Raw genomic sequence first — 26,710 nt, forward strand, 5'->3', positions numbered from 1 at the left:
AAATTGATCTAAGTCACATTGCTCAGCTGGAAACCGCTGTCAGCAAATAACTGAACTCTATGAGTGCCAAAATTACTTTAAACTGGATCAAAATGATGGTAAGGTTAGTGGTGCTGCCTTCTAGTCTAGTCTGTACCACCATAGCCATGTCTCAGACCTTCTCTCTTGGCTTTAGCAGCCTCATTCCATACCTAGGATCAGTGTTTAAGTATGAAATATGATTTCATATCTGCACTGACAGCTGTAGCTTCTAATTATAGACTGTGTCTAATTCTATACCATTTTGTTCTCAGTTTCATACCTGTATTTATGTTGCACATTGCTGTGAAGCCTAAGCCAGCTCAGCTGACTCTGGAATTTCTAGCTTTCTAGTGCTATGTCCTTGCTGCAGCCTCAGCTCTGCTCTGAAAACACTGATCTCCAGCGTTCTCCTTACTTGATTGTTTGCTTTGTGTTCCTGCATTGCTCTAACCATGGTAATACATCCACAACCAGTATTTTTTTCTCTTTTCCCCTCACCCTGATTGATATCCTAATTTTAACCAAGTAGAGAGTCCATGGATGGACATGGGCTTTCATGATCTCTCCGTCCTCTTCCTGGAGGAAAACCTGCTAAGTCACTTGGTGGAGTAAGCCAGCTTGAGAGACATATTGTGACCTATGGTGTCTACCCCATGCATTATTCTAAACTGTTCTTGCATGACAAATGGATCATCTTCTTTTACCGTTGCTATTCAGATTGTACATGTATCATCTGTTTAGCTGGAAAGCTAGATGTGATAAAAGCAGAGGAGTCCTCTTTAGTTTCTTCTTTTTACATTTTTCATCTTCTCTGGAAAAAGGTAAGCTGTACAAATAAGATAATATTTTAATTTATACATATTTTAATTTTATGCTTATTCACACTGTGTTAACTTCAGTCTGTTGTCTGGCTCTGGTCCCCTAAGAGTTCTCAGAAACAATCCTACCATACTCTTCAGCTAAATCATGTTTATCCTTATTAAAGCTTCTTTTGCTTTGACTGAAGGATGATACAGGCCTTTTTAATTCTATCCGATCTCTTTCCCAAATGGGACACAGGGTGAGTCAGCCCTAAGTATAAGGCTTGTATAATATCTCATTAAAATACAGCCTGGTGTCTGTAATATGGCTGTAGGTTGCTCACTGCTAATTCAGCTCTGTTTTTTTTTTTTTCCTTTTACTGCTCCCGATCAAGTACTTGAGTTTTAAGCAGAACGCACCCTGGTTTCAGAACCTCAAAAATGGAGTTCCATTCTCAGACCTTTGTGACATTATGTAGCTAATGAACTTAGCACAATTTTCATTTATGCTGAAGTCAGTGAATCGCAACATCTCTCAAAGGACCTGATCTAATATTATTTACAACAAATGCAGAGAGGCAGCAAAGAAGCTCCAGGAATACCTTTTGTGCCAGATACCTGAAAGTTCTTCCCGCTGATGTATGAGTACCCAGTTTTAGCCTAGGGCAGTGTCTGAAGGATGTCTTTTCCAGACATCTCCTGTGACTCGTCTGCCAATGAGTTGCTCATGCTTCCTTCCATTAATAGTCAGCAGAGCTAGATGAACACTTGGGCAGCGTGAGCCTCAAGTGGACATCTGAAGTACTTGGATGACTCTGCTCTGGAATTGCCTATTCTGTTTCACAATTCATTTCTATTAATGGATATTAATTGACACTTATTTGAGTTAAATTGCCCTTTTTCTGTGTTGTTCCTGAAAGCACTGAGAACTCTTTGAATTCTTTGCCAATATGCATCCTTTTATGACTGAAGCGATTGCTGTGACAAGCAGTCACTACTAATTCTTTCTTCTGTCCATTTTCTGAGGTGACGTTCTTCCTAACATCAGCCTATCTGGAAATCATTCATCTATATTGATTCTTTTAATGTTTTCTCATAATTTTTGATATTTTAAACTTATTTTTAAGTATTTAACTAATTTTTAACCATTTTAAAATTTAATTGCAGAGAACACGTGCTGCTATGTGAAAAGTTAGGTCTGATCCCTCTCTTTCCTTTTTTGTTTTCCCCTAGAAAGAGGCCTCTCTTTGCTAGGCTATCATCTGTGCAACTATAGCCTGACCAGAAACATTTTTAAAATGGTTGCCTACCAAACATCCTTTGAGAAAAACACTTCCTGTGGTGGATGGATACCATGGATGGTGTGTCCCCGAATGTACTACAAAACACAGTATCGTACAGTTGAAGTCCCTGAGACCATCAACTTTACATACTGCTGTGAAGGATATGAGCAAGTTGGGTTCTACTGCTCTCTAGGTAAGTTTTACTCAGATTAATTGTTAAAATAAATGCTTTTTCCGAAAGAGAATTCACTTGAAACATGTAAATACTTAAGTCAGTTCTTGGAAATAAATTCACTAAAAGAAGTAAGTCTGCAAAAATTCACAGTAAACTTAGTCCAACATGATAAGGAGTAGAGCTGAAACACTAATGCTCATGGTTCTTCCTAAATGCCACACTTATTCACAAATTCACCAAAATTCCAGGTGGGCAAGAAGAAGGTACTTTCTTGTTATCATTCACAGGGCTCATTATTTGTCCTAGTTCAGGCCAGCCGAGTGGGGCAGCTCATATATGCTTGCAATGTGCTGTATCTGCTCTCAATGTGCTTGCATTTACTGTAGGAACTTTTTTTCTTAGAAGTAATTTAGGTTGCAATTAAGATAGCATTTCCTTTGATTTGGAGCACTATCAGTTTCCTGCCTGCTAACCCAATTTTGGTGTTAATTTAAAACAACCTGAGGCTTTGGACAAGATGTTACCACCTGCTTTCCTACCAGAAGCATATTAGGATCCATTCTCTCAGGTACTGCCTTGGTTACTTAGGACTGTTGTTGAAAACAGTGACCATTTTAGTAGCTCTGATCTAACTTCTGAGTTACAGTAAGACTCTACTCTAGTGGACTTAAACATCTTTGACCGAAGATGGAAGCTTTTCCCACTTCCCACATGAGTATTACCACATTTCAACAGGCAATTCTTTACTTTTAACAAGAATTGACTCAGAATTGGAAGGCATTTTTTGAGTAAAATGGGTTTCTAGAGAATCTCCAACGGGTTCCTCTAACAAAATCCCAGTATTTGTTGGTCTACTAAAGTAAGTTTGTGTAACATGATGCGTTTCCAATAGCATTAAAATGGAGCAAAATGTTTTGTTAATCCTTTTTGGTAAAGCAGGGATTTACTTTGATTTATATTAAGTTCTTTAAGAACTTCTCTTATGCAGCTGAAGTTATGCTTGTAAAAAATTTGTTCAGGTAGCATTTTGCACTGGATTGTAGGTATTTGTTTGAGAAGACTCAAATTACACTCATATATATATATATATATTTAATTAAATGCAGCTTTTTCTTAAAAGTTGTATTGTATGATTTTAACCTGGACAGGCATCTCAGATTAGATAGGATAGAACTAGACTGTTCCAGCACCCAGAAAACTTCTACAAAACTTAATGTTGTCCCTGATATTGCTTTTTCTTTGTTTCCTCTTTTCATGGGAATTTGCATAATGTCATCACTATGACAAAAGATCAAAAAGGAAAGGTCCTATTGCAGCCTTGGATCTCCTTTTGGGTCACAAATTTAAGTGATTGAGTTCTATGGGAATGCCCCTGAACTCGTCCCTGCATTGAATCATATAATGACACATGCGAGGCTATGAGCCGTATGTCTTGTCATGGGATGTGTCAAGAAGAACATGTTCATCCTACCTTAAAATTACTTCAGATCATTAGAAAATGAACCTCCGAACATTTTTTTTACAAGATTCTCTCAACAGTTGGTAGAAGAATATTGTATCTAGCAGGAAAATGCTTTCAACAGAAAGACCGGACCCTTCTGACCCAGAAGACAGAAGTGGTCATTGTGTTTTATTCTTTAAACAGTTTGCTAAAGAAGAAGAAAATCATAATAAGGCATACATCACCCCTCACTATTGTATCCTGCAGTTTTTTTTGTCTCAGTGACTGTGGTGGAGTGTCAGCCAGGGCAAAATGTGACCTGCGGGTTATGGTATTTCCAGGCAGTCTTGCTTGACAAGCGAAGGACTCACCCAAAATAACGCGTATTTTCCAAACAGCAGTTCCAGGATTGGGGAAGTCTCTAGTATGTCTAATTAGTATTGAATAATCACTTCAGTAAGGCCCTTTCTATATACAAACGTGCACGCGTGTGTGCACATGTGTAGAGTAAATAAATTAACCCAATGACAAGGTTGAGAAGCAATTGGAGAAAACTGCTTTCTAATTCCCAAGTGCAAGGAAATAACAGTGTCAGCCAGATGTTGGAGAGTGACTGGCTAGTTCTGGTTGTCTCTATTCACACAAGAAACCCCTTGAGGAACTGTGATTTTCAAAGTGTTTCAGAACCTCTGGAAATCTTCCTGGTTGGATAAAAAGTCATCTTGGTTAACACTTTAAATATTTTCCCCCCAATAATTTCATGCCTTTTAAAAGCATCTCCTCAGAAACTGTAGGCCTGAGAGGTGTCAGTGAGTTTATTTCCTGTAACTTTAACAAATCTGTAAATTTCCTGTAAAGTTTAGCTGCAAGATTTCCAATCTGCCACACTGTGGATAAACGCTGTGGGCAGGTTTGCCTGTGAAGCACTGTGGTCACCTTGACTCTTTTCCTGTCAAAGTTAATTTTGGAATATTTTAGAACATAAAAGGATTTGTCTGGCCTCTAGGTGATTTCTCTGTTCAAATTATTCCAGTATCTTTGCTTTACAGGGCATTAGTCATATATATATTCAGTGAATGGTAATGCACTGTCTAGACATAGTCTTAAATAAATGATGAAAAGAGAAACTATGACTGCTGAAATTACTGCACAGCATTCTGCTGAACTTCTGTCACTTTCTTCTTGATGTTATCCACACTGGCATGCTCCCCATCCTAGCAGGAGCTGAAGAGGCTGCACCACCTTTCACAGTCATCTGGTTCTGGCTGTCCCCAGCATTTTCTTTCCAGAAGGAAACATTTACTCCTGCCTCGGATATGGCAGGCTTTGCTTTCTTGTTTTTTTACTTTTGGGGCAAAAATAACTTAATCATTACTCAAGTCGGTCTGGTAATTCTCTTCAATTGCCCATCAGTCTGTTAGGATAGTATTAGACATTGGCATGCATACAAAGAAACTGCTTCATTTATTTCTAAAACCAAGTCTCTAAAAGCGAGGAAGTGCTAGAATTCTAAAATTAGAATTAGATGAAAACAGCCATTGTTTCCTCTCCTTTTGCCTGTGCATGCAGACAAATAACCCTCTTCGTTCCCTGACCTGCTGCCTTGCCCCGAGGACCATATTTCCAAGGGCAGCAGAATCCCCCTAAAGAGTATCCCAGCAGTGCTCTTGGTTCATTGTGTGGTTCAGTGCTTTGCTAAGCCTCTTTCTGAGCAGAGAATTATTTATCACCTCCTGAGGTGAATCCCAGGGTGATGCCCAGACAGCACTTTATTTTCACACTGCAGTAGGAAGGGAAGGATGTTATCTGCCTTTTGCAGATGCAGCAAGGCTTGGATCTCATCATTTTGTGCCCACTCTGAGACACTCAGTATGTGATTCCTCTTTTTCACTTAATTATTTTTATCCCCAGAGCACTTGGTGCTGCCTTCAGCACAGTATGGAGTGTGAAGCCTGCTGCCCTTGATGGTGACAGTGAGCTTCTTCTGGAACATCATATATCTGTCTCCCCCCTTTGATGCCTGAGAGGAATGCAGTGTTTTGGTGCCCAGCCCTCTGTGTGACACCTGTGTGGAAAGAGGACTAGATGGAGGCTATGGCTGAGCCAGCAGTGTCACTCAGCTCCCACACTGCCTGGGACATACTTGCAGCTCTCCTGGGCACAGACTGGTGATTTCAGTTGCTGAACCTTGGATGCTCTGTCTCTTTCTCTGCATGTTTATGGAGAAAATGAGGGAGGAAAGACTATCTGTTTTCTGACTGGTGGGCCATTGGCCAGCTTGCTCCCTAGCTTAGTGGATTGCATAGCTCTGGGTGACCAGCCCTGAGCTGATTGAAGGGAAAGTGTAAATCAAATTTGCAAAGTGAGTTAGTTGCAATTAGGTGGAAATGTGAAGTGAATCCGTCCTTGTTTTCACTGATGCGAAAATGATGGCCTTTAGATTTTAGATAAATGGCTTGAGTGGCACCCAGCCAGAACTCAGCAGTGATTTCTGAAATTGCATGTGACCCACTAGGTTGCTTGCACCATACATGTCCAACCTGTTAGTTTTATGTGTTTATTGCCTTTTTTTAAATGTTTTAAGAAATATATAGAATATATATATTTAAAAATAACTATTGTTACTATTTACATTAACTATATTATATATTTTACATGTGGCCCAAGATAATTCCCTTTCACTCAGTGTAGCCCAAGCAAGCCAAGCTGTTGGACACCCATGGTTTATACCGTGATTCAATATTGCAGAAGAGGACCTGGGTGGAAGAAGCTGCTTTGAACCTCAAACCTGTTCAAACTACAGCTGAAATCAAGAGGCTTTCTAGCAGTAGGATCCTCTTGGGGGAAAAGCATGTGAAATCAGTCCCAGAGTCAGCAGAAGGTCCTGGTCCATTCTGGGAAGTAGAATAGGACTACTAAACTTGCTGGACACAGAAGAATCTTGGGTCAGATTGCACAGGATAGGATTTCCTTAACTGCTACCTGATGATGTTGGGAGTCAAACACTAGCTCTACTTAAATGCTACTCACAGCCCCAGTAAATCTGTGTTCCCTGATGGTGTGCATGCAAAGTATACACATGCAATATAAAGGTGTGGAAAGGTGCTTTCCCATATATGCTGCATACAAATCTTTAAAATACACATTCACTTAGCCTCTGAACTTCCAAAGGATCTCTGCTCAGTGCCTACACTCTTCTCAGCTTGTGGGCTTTGGCGGGTTTTTCCTCAGAAGTGTGGATTCTTGTCATTAAATGATGTTTGTTTTTCTTAATTATCCTTGAGAAGCATATTATGGGACCCCCAAAAAGCACAGATTAAAATCATTGGTTATAATGGACTATTTATGCAAATACAACTAGAAGCCCTATTGCAGAAATGGCTGAAAATTATACATGCTGAATTTTGTTTGTGGTGTGTTTTGAGCTTTATCCCCTGACTGGAGATTGAACTGGGCATTTGGAGTGCTAAAAATGAGATGTGTTCTGGAGTGGACTACAAAGTCAAAGCTCTCCGTATGCAATAAGCTTTAGTCTACCACGGATTTGCTGAGAAGGGAACCTGGCATGTGCACATAGCAGCAAGTGTCAGAGATTTAGTCTAAAACTTGACTAATCAACATCATTTGCTTATTTAAGAAGCTTACTTTGCTGAGGCTGTAAGACATAGATTCAGTATTCCCTTCTACTTCTTGGAAACCTCAGATTTACCTTTATTCAGAGCCTTCAGATGACAAATTGAAAACCCACAGAAATGGCATCCATGATGGGTCTGTAATTTGCTATAGACCTTTCGTGTACTGTGGACTTTGCTATTTCAAAAATGGTTTTCCTGAACTGCAGCCTTCTCCTACAGTGAGAATAGTTCTCATTTTTCTCCAAGCTGACTTTAATTACCTGATAAATTAATCAAGAGTTTGTAGGATCACAAATTTGTTAGAGCCAAACGAACGGAAATGGTTAAATGAAAACTCCAGATTTCTAGCATAGACACTACCTGTTCACTTTGATCATTATGTATTATTTGGATTAGTCATAGCTGGCATTGAGTATGTTTCCTGTCATGTAGTGCTCCAATTTCTCCACAATTAGAATCTATCTTTCTGTCTGTCTGTCTATACATTATCATTAATGGAAAATTATCAGTTCAAAAATTCTGAATATTTTTACATCCTTTAAAGGAAATAATGGCATTTAGACTGCTGTTTTTTCCTCATGAAAATCTCTTAACAGACGGACACATTTCTAAAATGTGAAAGGACATTTGCTGTAATTTAAACAGCAGTTTTATGGAAATAATTTTCTATATTTTTGTCCTCAGAAGTGTTTTTGTTCCTCAGCACTCAACAGGTCCAGTGTATTTGCCTCAAGACCTGGTATTTGTCCAATGGAGAATATGGAAACATCTGATTATTCTTGCACGTTCGATGCTGAATGTCCAGGGCTGAAAAAATGCTGCAGCTCATCCAAGGGAGCAGTCTGTGTGAATCCAAAGCCAGAGGGTATGTTACTGATAAATTCAAGGCTGCTTCTAATAGAAATGTGCTTAATTTTTCCTTCTGAGGGTGGGAGTGGGCAGAACAACTGTTACCATAGTTCTTTATAAAGCAAACATGGGAATCTGCCTTGGGTCAACTCCAGGAAATTTGGTTTCTGTGCTTGTGCCTGTGGGGCTGAACAGGGTGTGCTATGAGTCCATTGGACCTTGCATGGCTTCTCCTCCTCAGCTGGCACTGTTGCCTGCAGCGTACTGGAGCAGAAGCCAATGGCTGCATGCGGACCCTTGGTAATCTCCAAGTTAAAGCTTGCTTTGGTTTCTCAGAGCCTTCCTACAGCTCTGTAGCTTTCTATGGCATCACACCTCGGATGACTTGGCTCTTTTGTTTTGTACACTTCAGAAAGGATGTTCTGGTACAACGTGACAGTCCTGGTGAAAATGGATTTTAATGAATTAATTAGAGTGGATTCCCACCTTCTGAATCATTCACGTCTTTTGCATTCCATGGTACGTATGAATACAAGCGATCTCATGTGTTGCTCATCATGTCCACACATTTGTTACTCACTGATTACCACTTACTTCAGTCTAGGAGGGAACCCATGGTCCCACGAGCTGGACACCGCCTGGCCAGCTGCTCCTCATGTAGTTTGGGCCAAATGTATTCCTAATTGGTGAATGTCAGCCTCATCCTCATGGAGCTTAAATAAAATTGATCTAGTAGCTCCTTAAGTAAATTTTTCTGGTCTTTGCCAAGGAGCAGAGAAAGCTTTCATGTTCTGAAACAGAGTTTTCTTCCTGTCTAAGCAGTGTGTGCTGCAGTTCCAGCTCAGCTTAGCTTTGGGCTTATGACAGACTGGTTCTGGATTTCATGATCTGCAGGGGCAAGATACTTTTGTAAAATGTGATAATAAGAAGAGCTCATGTTGCTCAAATACAGACCTAAATATTGCTGCTTTCCTGAATTTACTGAACTGGTGCTTTTTACACTCAGTTTCTGATGATGATCATTGCATAGGTTATGCCTTATTGGCATACATCTGTACTGATGAAGATTTGTTCACCTATTTTCCAGATTACTGGTGCATTACAGCCCTTGAATACCTCTGTGCACCATATCCAGAGTAACTATGCAGAAATGTATGCTGGGACAGTGGCCTCTCAAGTTCTGATTGGACTGCATCAACCAGCTCCACTAGCAGAGGTTTCTTCTTCCTTGAAGAACATGGTTAAGCGCGTATATGAAGTGATTGACACAGATGTGAAAGGTTATTTATTATAATCCTGGCCCTGGGGGAAGCCTTTTCAAGGAGTTCCATTTCACTTGGGATTTTATCTGTATGACTATCAGTTATAGAATCACAGAATTATTAAGGTTGGAAAAAATCACTAAGATCACCCAGTCCAACCATCAGCCCATCCTTACCGTGCCCACTGCTCATGTCCCTCAGTGCCACATCCACATGGCTCTTGAGCACATCCAGGGACAGTGATTCCACCAGCTCCCTGGGCAGCCTGTGCCACTGCATCACCACTCTTTCCGAGAAGACATTTTCCTAATACCCAACCTGAATCCATGGGTTTATAGTCATACTGAATCTTGTAAATTTTGCAAAGATTACTGAAACCACATATTATAGGGTGAAGATAGACTTGTAGTTAATTTTGGAGTGAATAGTTTGGAAGGCATGATCATGCTTCCTCAGTTGTTGTTTTTTTTCCCCTCTTACTAGGTATTCAAGTAGTCATGTTTGTAGCACAAACATTAGTTGTATTAAGCAGTCTCTTAAGTGTTTGCATTGTTCTTGGGAGGCAGATATACTCTATTAAATAAGGAGTATTTGTAGTCTGCTAATTACTGCTGTTTATTAATCTACTTCTTTGAGCATTATGTAAGTATTTAAATGTGTTTTATTATTGCATAATTATCTGAACATCTTCACCCCTGACACGCATCCATAAATACTGTTTGTCATTAGTTCTTATTCTGTATTTGCTGACTCAGTCAGCATTCAGTCTGATCTCCGGGCAGATTTTCTTCCTCCATCACTGACTTCACTCCGGTTTGAATGACACCCTGGAACTATGAGAAAGAACTGCTAACTGTCATCTTAATCCAAACATGCTGAGTAAAAAGTGGTGGGCTTATAAGTGAATGGGGGCTGGTTTCAGGAAAAGGCAGCATTCTGCTTTCATAGAATCATTAAGGTTGGAAAAGACCATGAAGATCATCTAATCCAATCATCAGCCCATCTCCAACATGCCCACTGACCATGTCCCTCAAATTCATATTTAATTGCAGATATAAATCAGAATTTGTATCAGCAGTTACTACAGATTTACACTGAATTTGTCCTAGTCAGAGCAGATCAGCCTTGATGCTGCTATCAGTATCTGTATGAGCTGTATTCTTCTTCCTAGATGTTGATGAATGTTCCTATGCAGAATTCAATGCTTGCCCTGAGCAAAATTCCTGTGTAAATATGGAGGGTTATTACAGCTGCAGCCCTGAGCACCAAGAAGCATATGTCAGCCCTCTCCAGCTGAGCACAAGAAAAGATGGTAAGAAAAGTAGGTCTCACCTTGGGAAATACTGAGAATGCTTCTGCAGGAACCACCTGCTTCTGGATCTCACAGGACCATTTCTTGTTGGCAGGAGGTGCTGCGTGAGCCATCTTGCTGGCTATGTCTGATGAAATGCAGTGTACTTATTTCCAAGATCCAGGCTGTTTGTCATGCCTCACCCTCAGCTGTCCTTTCTCACCTGACAAAGTGTCTGGCTTCAGGCCCTGACAATGTGTCATTCATTGTCAGTACACCTCCCCAGCGCCATGGGCAGCTATGATTAGTGACTTTACCTGCACTTGAAGTCTCCTTCCCATTCTATGTGACTGCAGCCTGGACTCTGGCATGGTACAACCCCATCTTCAGCTGCTGCTCTGTTGCTGAGTCCTTTGCTGGAAGCAGCTGGAGTTGGGCAACATGAGAAATAATTCTTTCCAGAAAAATACATAGGCATGCTCAGACACCAATAGGCCTGCTAACAGGCTTAAAGATAATGTAATAAGTAAGCATTTGCAGATTCAACGATTTTGTTAGAAAATAAATTTGCAATCCTTTCAAAAATTAAGATAATGTATTGATTTATCCTTATGTGATATGAAAATATGTTTATTTTAATTTCTATTTATAATACTTCTATTGCTGCTTTTCAGCTGCTGGAAGTGCAAATGATATTACTTTAGATTTGCTTTGTTAGGAATACATTAACCCTTTGATAATGCTGTTTCCCCCTTAGGCATGGCAGCATCCACTCCAAACTCAGAGTTGGATCCCATTAACATCAGCAGTAGCTCTCCATCCATAAGTAATTCAAGTCTCTTGTCCACAACTAACCAATCTACCGATGCTGGATGCTGTAAGTGACTTTGGATTTGAATGAACGTTGCCTTTCTTTAACTCAGGCACTCTGTGATCCCTTTTTTTCTGGAGCTGGTTGAGTTACAGGAGGGCGTTCACAAAAATGGTGGTAGTTTTGGAAGAGGAGGTGATCATGCTGAGCTCACTGAGCCACTGATGCTTGGCAAGCTGTCCAATGGCAGGACCCATCATGGGACTTGGTCTGGGTAATTCAAATCCTGCAGCGTGAGGAAGCATACCAGCAAAGGCAGTGGAAGGCTGGCACCACTTATCGCTGGGCCCTACTGAATGCATGTCCTGAGCTTATACTGTATAGAGGAGCATGATGGAGGCACTTGTCCTGCTACCAGTGCAGAAGTTCCTCCTGGCCAAAGACTCTGGGACACAGTCCATGGAGATGGGTCAGGGAAGCTCTTCACATCCACACTATGTTGGAATTAGCCTTTGTGAATACTCCCCGCCATGCATTACAGCTGTATGGGGGACTGTGATAGAAACAAAGCCTGAAAGATTTATCTTTATATCAGTGACATGGGTCCTTTCAAATGAGAGTGGTCACAATCTTTTTTTAACAACATCCTGTTCTTCTTGCGGGAGGAAATAGCTGTCAGTAGTTCTTTGCCTAGCTCACAGAGACAGGCCACGTTTTCTTGATCTTCATCTCTGCAGCTTCTGATCTGAGATGTAGCTAAAGAAGTTTGACTGAAGTCCCTCTAGAGGAGGGAGGCATCACCTTGTGGGTTTTTGGCAGCCCCCTTACTCAGGGACCTGACAACAGTGATGTCCCATTATAATAGCTGAGGAAAACAACCCATTTTCCTTAAGGCAACCATTAGCACAAAGGAACAGATGCTGTGGAAGCAGCGTACTGTGGTCTCCAGTTTAGCATGTGGGCTGATATTTGACCAACCTGACCCTGTCTGTTTATGGGAAATGTGTCCAGTCTAACACTGTCATCTCAGCTCTCCCTCTAGTTAGTGGAGGTAGAAGGGCTCTGCTAGAGGGCAGTTCACCCTGCCCCATTTAGATACCTCCTACTACTTCAAGGAGAGGAATCACCTCTGAAGGGCAGTCTTTTCCCCTTGACATGACGGTGATAGCATTGGACTAGCATGACATAAACAGGTAAAATACATGCCCCCACTTCACTCCCAGCTTGTAAAAGTTGCAGACAGTGGTGTTTTTCCAGGCATAAATCAAGAGAGCCTTTGCCTGAGGGGGTGCAATTTGATGATATAAGTAACAAGCAAAGCAGATGTAAACTCACGTAGAGTACACAGATTCACTCTTACAAACTTGTTTCTTCTGCCGGAACCTGCAGCAGTCTGCCTGATTATTAGTGTTACTATTGATTCAACAGATGTATGTATGGTGAAGGGAAATAAAAACAACAAACATCCAGCAATTATTCACTCTAGTGAGATGGCTCATGGATGAGCGAACTTTGTACTGTAAAAGGGACAAATCTGTCTTGACGTGATGTAAAGAGGAGCTTCCCCTATTGACTGTAAAAGTGCTTGTGTATAATGGATTTAGGATAGCGGTGTTTTAACGATTAAATGTCATTTTTGAATGTGTTGACTCTTCCTGAGATAGATCCCTCTGCAATTACAAACCATCGAATCTTCAGCGTTACCAGCAACAGCTTTGAAATGTCCTGGCATGTCACATCTACTCTAAACCATACTTTCCAAGTCCAAGTGTTCAGGGACAAGGAGATTGTAAAAAACATGAGAACAGATGAAGTGAAAATGAGTGTATCTGGACTGGAAGCAGGTGTGATGTATTCAATAGAGATCAGCTACAAACGTTGTGGAAAATCCATCCTCTCCCATCAAAATGTTAAAACAGGTAAATAGATCCTTAAATATATCTTTATGGGCCTGATGTAAGTGCATGGGAGGCTATAGCAGAATACTGGCTTTATTTTCTTGGTTCAATCCCAAACTCTCACTTGCCAACAAAGCAAACAAAATATAAGGAGGTGAATGAACTTCTTTTGAATACTGTTATTTTTCATCCAGCTATATTTCTCTTAATATATACCTGCACATTCAGGTATATATTTGGGACTAAAAAATGCCTGAAATTCACTTCCAGATTTAATCATTTTACCCAGTCCATGCCAGAATCAGGTGTGCTGACTGACACCATGTTCTTGTGGACTCTCTACATTTCGTATTTTGGTTTGGGTGCATCCATTTTGACTGAATCATCTTCTCTGATTTGTCGTTATGCGTTTTGATGTTGCGTACCACAGAGGCTAAGATATTTGTTGCTACTGTGAGGATTCTCAACTACAACATCACCGAAGATCTCCATGATCCCAGCAGCTCAGCATATGAAGAATTTTCAAGGCTGCTGCTTACAGAGGTAATGTTAAAATGTCTCTAGGTAAAATATTTTTCTTCAATTTAGAATTTATTTAAGGTAATGAAGGATTTTGTGCCCAGCTGAAATAACCCTTAGAAACCATAATATTGTTTCCTATGATCTTTCTTTGTAATTAACACAAAATCCAACTGACGAAAGAGATCAAATCCTTGGTCTTATTAGCAATGGAGACAAGAATTTTCCCTTACAGAAGAGTAAAGGAATTAAAAATCCAGGTGTGTCACAAGGACTCCTTTTCTTGGATCTTTAGCAGTAAACTCTCACTAAATTGACTTGAGGCATTCTAATGGATTATTGAAATGACAGCGCTGGCATTTGTTTCAGTGCTGTCTTCTCAGTAAGTGTTGGGCTGCTTGCAAAGTTTTCTTTAAGGAAAAGTGACCGAGTCAGGCTTTCTTCTCCAGCCCCATTCACTGTATGTGCTCATGCAGCCAATATCAACTCTCAGGTATAGTCAGCCACCAAGGAGGCCTCAGTCATCAGCTCTGTTTCCAGTGCTCAGCTTCCCAAGCCATAAACATATGTCAATATAAATCTGGGGGGAAAAAAAGAGCATCAACAGTGGAGCTGTATTTCCAAAGACAGTCCAGAAGAGGTGTTTACTCATTAGAAATTTCAAGTCTAATCTCTTGATGTAGTTTTATTTTCCATAGTGCTTGTTTTTGTTGCACAGGAGCATTTTTTTTTAGTGCATCTCTTCTGAGGCTGACTCAGACATAATCACATAATCAGAATTGCACAGTTGGGAAGGAAAGGCAATAATGTCTGTCTGTGTTGTTTTTCCTGCACTGGGAGCACGGTATCCCCTTCCCTCTTTCCTCTCTCCTCTTTTTTTTTTTTTTTTTTTTTCCTTCTTTTTTTTGTATCCTTGCCCAGATTTGAATGTGGACCACTTAAATAGCTTGTTTGTAGGATTTTTTTTGAGCAAACTGGCTGAATGAGACCGAAGCTGGTTTGATTTATAGTGCTACTTTGCACACTCAAAGTCATGCTTTCAGCTGGAGATGGGAATGAAAAGCTCAAACACACACTCAGCCTGCATCTTGCAGTTGGGTCTTCTAGTGGTGGTCACATTCAGATTGCCTACTGGGGACAGCCCCTGGCCTGCACTAAGTGCCAAAGTCTACCTGAATATTGCCTGAGGGACTGTAGCTGTCAGATGCCAAAATCACCGAATTCCAGCTCCTGGGAGCTCTCCCTCATTTCCTATGTAGCCGAATATAGGAGAGTCTTGGGACATGAGAGCTTGTGTGACCTGCAGAGCTAACTTGAAGGGTGTAATGAGTGCAAGCTTATCTTGTAAAGCATGATTAGTTGGGGCAGAAGGAATTGTGCTTATTTGAACCAGAAAAGAGTTTGGTTTGTAAGATAAGAGGTAAGATGTATATCATTTTCAAGAGTGCATCAAGGAGCTACACACTCCTATGTACCTAAATAATAACTGAAACACTTTGAAAATTTTTCTTTTTACCACATTTCCTACTAATGTTTAGGAATGTAAGTCTTTAGAAATGGTACCACCATAGCTCAGTTTTAAAAAGCAGCTATTGCTGCTGAGTTCCTAATTGCCAATGCTTCTCTAACTCAACTCAGATTGGGAATTCCTTTCCACCCAACATTTCTGCTTTATACGAATCTGGGAAACTGAAAGTGCAGATTGAATCCCTGCGAGCTGGGAGCGTCATTGTGAGACTCAGAATTGCAGTGCAGGATCCTGGGTTTCCAGTGAATGCCTCCTCCTTTGCTCCAATGCTTTCATACTTGTACAACGACTCCGTACTTTTGGTGGATCAGCAGAACTCTACAGTAGAAGGTAATTTTAAAATTATTATTATTTTAATAACAGAACAGTATTTGATATTTTCATTGTATGCAGCATCACCAGCATTCTACCTGAAAATAGGGAGACAAAGTGTGCAGAGCTAATCATGGTTTGTTGGAGGGGAAGACAAGAAGGAGCATCGGCTGTCCTCAGGTATCTGCAGGCAACACTACCCTCCACAATGCTCAAGGAGCAGAGGATTCCATTGTTTCCCCATTGATTTTCCTCTCTTCTCTCTGTCATCTGGGGGAATTTTGCTGTATTTTCCTTGCCCTGAAGTGAGGACAGTGTTACTTTGGAGTATTTGTAGCCTTTAGATACTCATGCCTCCTAGGCAGTTTCGTACTTCAAGGCTGCGGAGCTGAGCTTGGGCCAGGGTTTAGGAAATCTAGCTGAAGAAATTCCCAAATGTCCTCTCAGTGAATAGGACTGAAGAAACACGTATGGAATTTAGTTAAATTGGGCCTTTGTTTGATCTTCAGTAATCACCATTTTTATCTACAAAGGACTCGTTTCTGGCTTCAGGTTTCCCAGCTGGCAGAGCCAGCCAGAGCTTAGAGAGTTGCCAAAGTCAACAGAATGGGCTATTCTTCTCTCTTGGTGCACTGAGCACTTAAAAGCTTATTTGCTGTGATCAGGGAAAACTCCCTTTGGAGTTGCAGAGCATATGGATGACAGGAAAAAACAGAAGAGAAATTGCACCTGAAGCCTACAAATATCACAGCACCAGCAGGAACTGAATTGCAAGATGCAGATGTGAGCCAACATCCCTTACAAATATTGATATTCTCCTGGCTGCACATGAAGTCTGAGTGTGGAGTGTGCAGGAGTGGAGAAGAAGGCAATATTTTGGGGATGTTTTTTAATTGCAGAAAGCCAGATGGCTTCCAGTAGCAGCATTCTAATCCATGAGTGCAGCCAAATTCTTCAATCTCCTTTATCCTCCCTAGGGCTACAGTAAAGGTATCTATTTCCTAGCTATGCCCAAAGAAGCACTTGTTTGACATGAGTTTCTTAAAGTCAAATGTGGAAAATAAGACCAAGGAGTGCAGTGCTTGAGGAAAACATAGAATCACACAATGGCTGAGGTTGGAAAAGACCTCTGGGTCTACCTAGCCCATCCCCTGTTCCAACAGGGATACCCAGAGCACGGTGCCCTGGGCCATGTCCAAGCGGCTGCTGAAGATCTCCAAAGAGATATTGGAAGATCTCAAGGCTTTCTCATTTCCTTACTTCTGAGAATCCTGGAGTGTGCCCTCTAGTAGTAAGACCACACAGTGTTCCTCTTACATATGTAGAGCAATGCCACCTGGACCTCTGTGGAGCCTGGCCACCAGTAGGCTGGTGTGCTTGGCTTAGTGACAGTGGCAGAGCAGGGAGTTTGCTTTGGAACCGCAAAGATGAAAAGTCAGAAGGGACAGAACAACTTCAGGGAGTGGCGTAGTTTTGCATCCCTCTTTCTAGTCTCATACAATTATGAAACTTTCTGCCAAGATTAATTGAGACACTGAAGAGGCTGTCTGTTGTATGAGGCATGACAAGGAAAGAGAAGGGGACGTGTGGAGTCATGCCCAAGGTCAATATAGCAATATCATGTCCTGGGTAGCACCAGGAGCCAATTCCCGGAGAAGTGAAACAATATGGCAGGTGCAGGAAGTCTGTGTGTGTCTGTGCATGTGTGTGTGTGCACGTATACAAGTGCATGTGCTAGCACTATGGAGGACAGAGAAGACAATATCAGTGTTTGGCCTGATGTGTAGTTGAATGTGGTTTCAGAAGTGAAGTCTGCTTTAAAAGCCCTGCTAGGTAATGGGAAAGAAAACCCTCTGAGCCAATGGATCCAGTGAATGTAACTTACTTGGCATTAGCATTTGAGCATCTCTCTGATGGTGTCTGAAGCCATCAGGAGTCACATTTACCTCATGGCACAATAAGTCATGAGGGAGAGCACTTCCACTGCTGGTGTTGGAGTCAGTCCTGTGTGCTCTTGCATTCCCCTGCGTGGCTCAGGCTGTAAATTAATACCCAGATGCTGGCCACAGTCACATGGAATTACCTAATGGAAACAATCATGGATACACCAATTATCTAATGAGGAAGAAGGAGAAAAGAACTGAAATATGAACTGGGAGGAAAGGGGAAGCCTGTGTGCAAGCAAAGAGATGCACGCCTGTATGTGCATGCACACATGCTCTGTGCTTTCTCTTTCTAGACTGGGGCTTTCCTTTGTTTCTGAGAATTAATCTCTGTGACTAATCTCTGCATATTTGCAGAACAAGTACTTGCAACAACACATTGTTCAGAACAATTTTCGAGCCTCTGATCAAAATTATTTAACCCAAGAGATGGCACTCAGACTAGTTTTCTGCTCTCTGCTCAGAGGCAGTGAATGTATATGCTCAAGTGAGTGCACACAGGGAGTGGTCACATGGAATTCAGTGGGATTGTTCATATGCAAAGCGTTAACTCATCCTTTGCCTGTGTACTGGAACAGTGTGCAAGTGGTGGTATGAGACTCCAGAGCAAAATTCTTCAGGAGTGAAGGCACTCAGCCATAAAACTGATCTGTGACCCTATGGGACAAGCATCTCTAATGCATTCACAGTGGTGGAAATCAGACTTAAGAAACACCCTTATAGCATATTGATGCCTTGATGAGCTAGGGTGTTTTTTTATGAGACTGTCCCAGAGGGAATCATGCCTGTTTAGTGTTATCTGTGAAAATAAATTATTTATAAAAAGAGTTTTTTTTCCCCTAGCACTTCCTCTGTTAAGAGATGAAGAGTGCTTACTATTTGCATTTACCTTTTATTTGAAGCAGAAAATGATTTGGATTCAGTTCCTATTTACTATTCTAGCTCATGATAGCTAGTGGTAACAGAACTATCCATTACTAATGGAGGTATGCTATGCAGAACTGTGTATTTATGAGGTAGCCCTGGTACAGACACACAGAATTTTTCTCACTACAAGTAAGCGTTTAATTCTAGAACAACAAAAAAAGTCTGAAAAAAATCAGTACCTGGAGAAGATATTTTTAAGTGTACAAGGACAAAGGTTGATTTTTATGTGACAGGACAACAACGCCGTTAGCGTTCTGCATCACTTAGAGCTTGTCTGTCAGGCAAATGACTGATCACATTCTTAAATTCAAATACTGAATAAAGGACTTCTTGTGATGATTTCTAGCTCAACGCAGATAGGGGGCTGTCTCACTGATCTCCTCATTTTTATCTTACAGACTGGGATGAATGTGCTTCTCCCACCGACAATGACTGCTCCATGTTTGCACATTGTATCAATCTGATGGGCTCATATCTCTGCAGATGCAAGACAACCGTGGACACCAATCCATCCCGGCCTGGAAGAAACTGTGAGGGTGAGCAGAAGACTACCATGTCATTTCCCTTTGCCATCGAAAGTTGAAATAAGTTATAATTTTCTACCTGTGCTTTTATTGCAACTTTTTATATAGCTCACAAAATATGTAGAGATGCACCTTTGGAGTCTCTGGCCAAAGAAGAACCTCTCTATACGTGAAAGTAGGACTCACACATTGGTTGTTCTGAAAGTAATGCCTCCTATTTATTTCCAAGAAATTACAACATACACAAACAGTACAATAGCACTATTTGATAGAGCAAATTCTCAGCTACAGAACAGTATTTGTCAACACAGTCATTGACATTAGCTCTCATTTTTGCCAGCAATTAACAAGAGCCCACATGTTGCACTCAGTATGAACCAGCAGAGATGACACACTGTCACTGTCACTACTGCTGAAACTCGCCACCGACACTCACTGTGCTCACATTCACTGTTTGGTCAGCAAGCATCAATGAATGTCAGTGGGTGCCATTTTTTCTGCATAGAGGAATTCAGTGACACACCTTTGCTTCATATGGCCTTCCATGTCAGACCCTTACTGCCATCTGTCACATGGCAACAACATGTAATGGGATATTGGCAGGAAGATTCAGCCTCTACTGCCTTTTCCACAACATCCTCCTCTGAAGTCATGGGCCACCATAATAAAATATGAGACATTTGTTTTGGAGCTGCCTTTGTATCTTTGCATGTAGTCTCTCTGAACTTCTCCTTGATTAGCCTAAAGACCGACTGCAGATAAATATTATTTTTGTCTCTTTGTGGCTAATTTCTTCCCCTGCATTTACCCATGGCCTGCTAACCAGAAGAGATTCAGGACTCAAATCTGCTTTTTTGTGTATGCAGGTAAACAGGTTCAATGCCACAAAAATCACATGGGCTACAATGCATTTATGAAATATTGAATGTTTCTGTAAAGCTATTGCATGCGGCTGTGTGGTTTCAGCCCAATTTCCAGGTCAGACACAGCATGCTCTGATGCCTCCTTGTCTGGTTTGAGGTTCCAATGCTACATCTATTGTGTTGCAGGTGAGATCGTGAGCCCTCTGACTGAAAGAACAGCCCTTGAAGTAGCAAGCAGCACACAGCTTGCTCCTGAAGCAAGCTCTGCAGCCTCTGCCTTCCCCACCATCACTGCAGGCTCTGAGATGAGCACCATCACACACCACCTTGCTGTACTGCCGCTGAGTGAGGGGCAAACACACCCCCACCACTCCACCACCAGCACTCCTCCAGCCACTTGGAATAAAAGCCTGACTCCACACATGGCCAGAGACAATAGCCCCACAGCTGTGACTGCAGAGCAGCAGACCACCACTAATCCATCACAGCAGAGCTCATTGGCTGAGTCTTCTCCTTGTACATTGCAGCAAGTGGCCACTCTCACAAATGCATCCACTGGCATAGACAAGCAAGAGCAACATAGTTCTCCATTGCCAAGGTTATCAAACCAGACAGTCTTCGATATCTCTGGAAGTCATGCAGCTTTTGAAGAGCCACAAGTCCACTCTCAAGATGGCCCCGTCACAGCTCTGTCAGCCACAGGAGATGCAGGAGCTTCCATTCTCGGTGCCACTCTCAACACACACACACAGACACGAAGAGAGAGCAGCTCTTGGGCTGCGAATCACACCACAGCCCTGGGGTCACCAGCTCTGCCAGGCTTCTCCTTGCCTCCCAGATCAATTCCAAGCCCAGCCATGGACCACAGTGAGTATGCATTCAGCTGGGCATGCATGCATGGCAGTATGACTGCATGAGAAGGAAAACTTCACCAGAGTCCAGAAAGATGCACAATTTTCTCAGTGATCTGGGTTGAAGGTGGCTGAAATTAGCCTGTCTATGTCAGAATTATTTCCCTGCAGGAACTGGTACTCTTTTCTAAATTGATATGTCATAATAATTTCACTTTCAGGTGATAGCTTTATCAATGTTACATTTCCTCTTCCCAAAGCAGATGAAGCAAATCATACAGTGTTCTAAGTGTTCTAAGTGTGGCTCATGGAAATATATACTACTTGCTCTGCCACTACTTGCTCTATAGCAGCAGCCCACAGTTATCTCTTTTTTTTTTTTTTTTTCTTTTTTTTTTTTTTTTTTGCTATAGGAATGCTACCATGTCTGCTCATCACTGAAAATATTTTTTCTTTAGTGCATTAGCTACTGGTATCTATTTATGTTTTGTTTCAGCTTATCCTTGCTCTTTCCATCATGCCTTCCACATCTCCCTGACCCCAAACCATACTCCTCTGTTCTTTTCCCTTCCCTACAATCTCCTGTTCCTGAAGGCCTCCATTGCCCCAGCCCCACTTCTGATTTCTGTGTTCTTTTCTCCTTGGAAACTCTGTTTTTTGGCCATGCGGATCCAGATCTGTTACTTCTCCAACTTCTCTTATGCCACCAGCACATCACCAGGCCTGATCACTGGTGCCACAGAGTCCACATATCCCATCCTGCTGTCCTGGACAGCAGCTATGCCAGTTTCTCTTTTCTTCTCTTGCCTTCTCTCTTGTTGCATCCTTTGTTGCCCAGCATTGGCAAGACCGAGGAACAGAGGCAGGCATGTAACCTGTTTGGGAGCTTGCTGACCAAATGGGAGAAAGAATAATTTTGAATTCAACATATTGAATTGAAAAGCTCCATTTACTGCTTAAGTTTTTTAGCTTTTCTTTTTTTCTTGTTCCTGAGGATCAAGAGGAGCACCACAGGAGTGTCTCACCAGCTGGAGGCAGGAAATTGAGAGGGCAAAGCCCCACATTTGGTGAAATTTAACATAGAGCTCCTCCTTGTGGCAACATCTCTGACCTGGAAGATTAACAGCCAACCCTTCGTAGTCTGTTCATGTCTTTTAAACACCTATATATATATATGTATTTATATACGTATATATCTGTATATAGCCATTTGAAAATTGTTCAGAACATTTTCCCTTCTCTCTATCAGATAAAAGTGGTTTATATCCTAAATACCTATGAAATACCTATGCTTACAGTGCAGCACAATCCACAGCACAAAGCAAACCCCAAGTCTTTGATCTTTCTTGTGGTGATGGTGGTGGTTGTTGTTAGGGTTCCTTTGGGGTTAAGAAGTATACTGGGACAAAGGAAGCCTTTTTTTGTGGCTTCTTTAAGGAGGCATGACTTTCCTCTCCTCTGCAATGCTTCTCTTGATGCTTCACTTGCTTCTTCCAGCACTTGTCCCAGCTCAAAAGATTGTATCCAGTATGACTAGGACAGACTTTGATGCAGTGTGATCTATACAGTCTATGCAGAGCCCTGCTTTTCCATTATTGTTCCATCAGAAAACGCAGTTAATATGGAGAGTAAAGCTCAGTGTAGGAGTCTGACAGTATCAGGGCTGGAAATTAATGTCTTATGCACTCTTGAAATCAGGACAGAAATATATAGGGAGGAAAGTAAGATGGTACAAAAGAAAGCAAAACTGGTAACTTGATTCAGAAATAATTTTAAGGTGAAACCTTAGGTGGTTGCATTCTTGGAGTCTTTGGTAAAAACTATCCCATATTCATAAATGACATTATTGTGTTAGAATTTGCTAAATCTAAGAGTGATTTGTTAGCAGATGTGAAGGTAATTGGGTGACGATGGTTATGGGATTGGGTGATATCAGTCAGCTTGTCTGGTCAGCCAATAAAAAGATGCTAGAGGTATGAATCATGTCTTCAGAAATGCTTTCTGTTCTGCCTGTGATCACCTTCAGTGCCTGTGGTAATAATGCCAAAAACAGTGATATCAAAAAATGACCTAAAATATTTGAGATCATGTTAATGTGATTCAGCACACACAGCTTCAGAGAGTAGATGTTTACTCTCTTGGATTAATCTTATTTTACACTGTCTAAAATGTTGAAGTGTAATCCCAGGCAGCTGGCAAGCCTTCCTGTGAGGCTGGAGGGAAGGACTTGGAAAGGTTTGCCCTCCAGAGGGGCTGGTGTGTTCCCAATACAAATAGAGTTGAGATAGGAGCTGAGGTTGGAAGAGAAGTTCAGTGCCCTAGCACTGCCATAGAGAAACATTCCAGAAGTCCCAGAGCATGTGAGGTAGAGCTGACAGCTCCAAGTCATATGGGAAGTCTGTCCTTCTTGAGAGGCATCCAGAAGCCAGAAAAAGTAGACTCTGCTACTGGACACCTGTGCTGAAGCTATGTTTTAGATAGCTAGTCTTTGGCAGTTGTGTGTACTCATGTGGCCAGGCATGCTTGGGACTGTCAACAAACCATGGAATATGTAATACAATTGACTTCTTTTTTACTCTGCAGCTTTCCAGAAACTTAATGGAATGGTGCGGATAACAAATGTGAAATACTCACCAGGCTTTAGCAATGCAAGCAGTGAGGAATATCAAAACTTTGCACAGCTCTTTATTGATGAGGTAAGTGGCTAAAAAGGATGTGACCACGTGCGTAATCTTTTTTCCATGAAGGGTATATGCCACATAAGCATCCCTCAATGCACCTATGAGATCTGACTCCCATTGAGTGAGCCTGCAGCAGTGTTTTAGGCTGAGACAAGGATCTGGGATTCTCTGGAGCCTCTGTTTCCTCTGCTTCCTGTGTCTAGTTATACAGGTTTATTTATTTCCTCCAGGGATACACTGAAATGTTAATGAATATTTGCACAGTGCTGCATTAACCTTGCCCTGTGCATCACTGTATTAATGAACGTTGTGATCATTATTACCCTTTGTCACAGGCTGACATTGCTTCCAATCATCCTTTGTTGTAACCCTGTATCTGCAAAGGGTGTGGTTTCTTGTGAAGTCACCTCTGCCCTCGCCTCTAATTAGAGCACAGGACATCAAAGCACACAGCCATGTCAGTTCCTCCTTCAGCACACTCTTAATGCCCAGATATTGCCTCTGACAGCATTGCTCTTATCATTTCTTGGTTAATTTTATCAGAAGTGTGTTCCTGCTGATGTTTGCTCAAACACATCTGTGCTTGGAAAACCTCTGGTTATGCTGGGCTGCTTTATTGCTTTCTTGGATGATAGATCCAATACTGACCATTGTTTGCCTCTTCAAACACTGCAGAGGTCTCCTCAGCCTCTCACTGTGGTCAGACCTACAGTCTGACAGCAAACACACCTTCTGCAGGACACTTACTGGCAACTCTTGGTAGTCAGGCAGAGGTCAGGCCAACACGAAATTGGAGAACACCCTAAGAAGGAAACTGTGTGCTCTGTTTAGCTGTGCATGGTGTTTTCTCAGATGTCATATAGGTTTCCCACTGGTTGTTACTGGTTTGCATCTTTCTAGATGTGTTAGCACACCACAGCTTTCTCTGTGTTGTTTCAGTCCCAAGCTGTCACATCAGAAAAGCAGCCACAGAGTGAAAGGGATGTGATTAGCAAAGTGAAGAGGGAGCAGCTCTCCTCTGACCTCACTTCCATTTAGCATCACTTGCTGCCTGAGGCTATTTTGCAATAGCACGTTATTAAAAAGGGCTAAAATGAATGTATTTTCTTTGTGAGCTGCTCATTGGGATGCCTTAATTCAGCAAGTCATGGATCCAAGTTGGTATGGAGAATCTGTAACATGATTATATAAAAGAACCAGATTAGGTTTTGTGTGGGTTTTACCCAGTTCTCAAAGTTTCAGTTGGAAAAAGAATACTTGTGATTATAAGGCACACTCTCCTTTTTCTAGCACTCCAATTCTGTGGACCAACTACAGGTGAGCTGTGTTAATGATTCCATCTACCCCTGTGCCACTGCCTATAGCTCTAACAATCTCAGAGGAGATTCAGGTTGGATATTAGGAAGGATTTCTTCTCAGAAGGAGTGGTAAGATACTGGAAAGGCTGCCCAGGGAACTGTGTGGATGTGGCACTGAGGGACAAGGTTAGTGGGCATAGTGGAGATGGGCTGATGATTGAACTAGGTGATTTTAGTGGTCTTTTCCAACCTTAGTGATGCTATGATTCTATAAACTTCATCAAAATGTGCCATGAGTGTTTTATTACAAATGTTGTTTGACACCAAAGTAAGGGAAGTTCAGGAAAAAAAAGGTCAGCATATTCCTTGTCCAGATTGCAAGGGCCAGAAATTGATTCTTTTAAAGTATGAAGGGAAAGTTTCAGAGATTTTAAAAGCATTCTCAAATTCCAGTTAAATAAATTTTGCTGAAGATTTTGCTTAAACTTCTTTGGAGTTACCATCTACAATTGAGAGGATTTATAAGCCTTAATGTGTATAATGGTCTTCTGTGTAGAGCTGCCCTAGCACTTAAATGCCACGTGGTGAAACTGGCAGCGCAGCAAAAAGAAATGCTGTCCCTTAAATAATGTGTAGATGAAAGCAAGGTAATAACTTGATGTGACAATTTGCACTGTCATTGTCCAGACTAGCTCCATCATCCTACTTGTACTGCACCTGAAGAACAATGTAGCTAAGGGTAAGAAAGTCTTTTAGTCTTCTTTGCTACAGCCAAGAAGAAAATCATGACAGCTAGGGCTTGCCCTCAAGAAAATGAGTGAGGAATACGAAAAGTGTGAATTGAGAATGTGCTCACTGATATGTATTAAATTCCAGAATGCAAAAGGTTGGTTTGAATTCTAGTGTCTTAAATACTGTCTGACACACAGTGGGAAACTAATAACTGGCAATGCCTTGTCAAGGTGACCTCTCATTTGAAACTGACACAGCCTTCATTTTATATAGCTTAATGTACTTAAAATAATTGCATTCAAAGCTATCTGAGTGTGCAGTGAAATTTGATACAGGGATTAAGGCATCTACACAATTAGAGTGTAGTTGTCTTATTTTATTAGGGTCATTCCCTTCGCTTGGTACTGGCATTTGTTCTACTGGTGTTGCCTTGCTCTCCTGGGGTTCTCTTCTGGCACACCTATTTCTCCTGGTTTGGTTCTGCTGTGTTTTGTGTGTGCTGCAGAAATAGTAGCAACAACAGATACAAGATATTTCATTTTTCTAGTGAGAAAAATGGAAGTTTCTTTTAAAAATTTCTCTTCTCAGTCTTTTTAAGCCCTGCTTCATCAACAATTATGTTGGTAGCCCAGGGTGTGGTGCATATAGTGAAGTCCGGCAGTCTTCTGAATAAAGGGTTTTGCAGTGTCACCTAGTGGCTAAATACAAGTACAGATGAATATCACAGTGATGCTTTTTGAGCTCTGAGTCCTCTGTAACGAAAAATGTGTATAAGGGCAGAAACAAACAAACAAAAAGCAAGCGACCAACCAAGCATCCCAAAACTAAGTCACAGGGAAGCACCAATAAAACAAAACAAAAAAACTTCAGGAGAAAGCTGAGAAGGAAATAGAGTTGAGATTGGGAATGAACTGAGCTCTCTCTGAAATCAGTGAGTGTCCAGAAGTTCAGGAAAAAAAAAAAAAAAAAAAAGAAAAAAGATTAAAATACAAAATCTTAGAGCCTACCACTAACAATTCAGTATGGATATTGGCAGAAATTTCTTCTCAGGAAAAGGTGAGGCAGT

The 26,710-nt window shown here is 41.4% G+C and overlaps 1 protein-coding gene across 1 annotated transcript in view; it reads left to right on the top strand.

The window, feature by feature from the left end:
- The first annotated feature begins 2,179 nt into the window (after positions 1-2,179).
- The window catches only part of UMODL1 (uromodulin like 1), a 39,471-nt gene continuing 14,940 nt past the window's right edge, over positions 2,180-26,710 (top strand). The window contains exons 1-12 of the mRNA XM_042809669.1: positions 2,180-2,297; positions 8,059-8,220; positions 8,617-8,723; positions 9,292-9,484; positions 10,638-10,778; positions 11,515-11,634; positions 13,233-13,487; positions 13,897-14,009; positions 15,624-15,843; positions 19,094-19,231; positions 20,269-20,949; positions 23,517-23,629. Of these exons, the coding sequence (XP_042665603.1) occupies positions 2,180-2,297; positions 8,059-8,220; positions 8,617-8,723; positions 9,292-9,484; positions 10,638-10,778; positions 11,515-11,634; positions 13,233-13,487; positions 13,897-14,009; positions 15,624-15,843; positions 19,094-19,231; positions 20,269-20,949; positions 23,517-23,629 (2,361 nt within the window). The remainder of the gene's footprint in view (positions 2,298-8,058; positions 8,221-8,616; positions 8,724-9,291; positions 9,485-10,637; positions 10,779-11,514; positions 11,635-13,232; positions 13,488-13,896; positions 14,010-15,623; positions 15,844-19,093; positions 19,232-20,268; positions 20,950-23,516; positions 23,630-26,710) is intronic.

This window comes from Centrocercus urophasianus, unplaced genomic scaffold, assembly GCF_019232065.1.
Source record: "Centrocercus urophasianus isolate 14NV4802_14NV808 unplaced genomic scaffold, USGS_Curo_1.0 seq_12, whole genome shotgun sequence".
Lineage (NCBI taxonomy): Eukaryota > Metazoa > Chordata > Aves > Galliformes > Phasianidae > Centrocercus > Centrocercus urophasianus.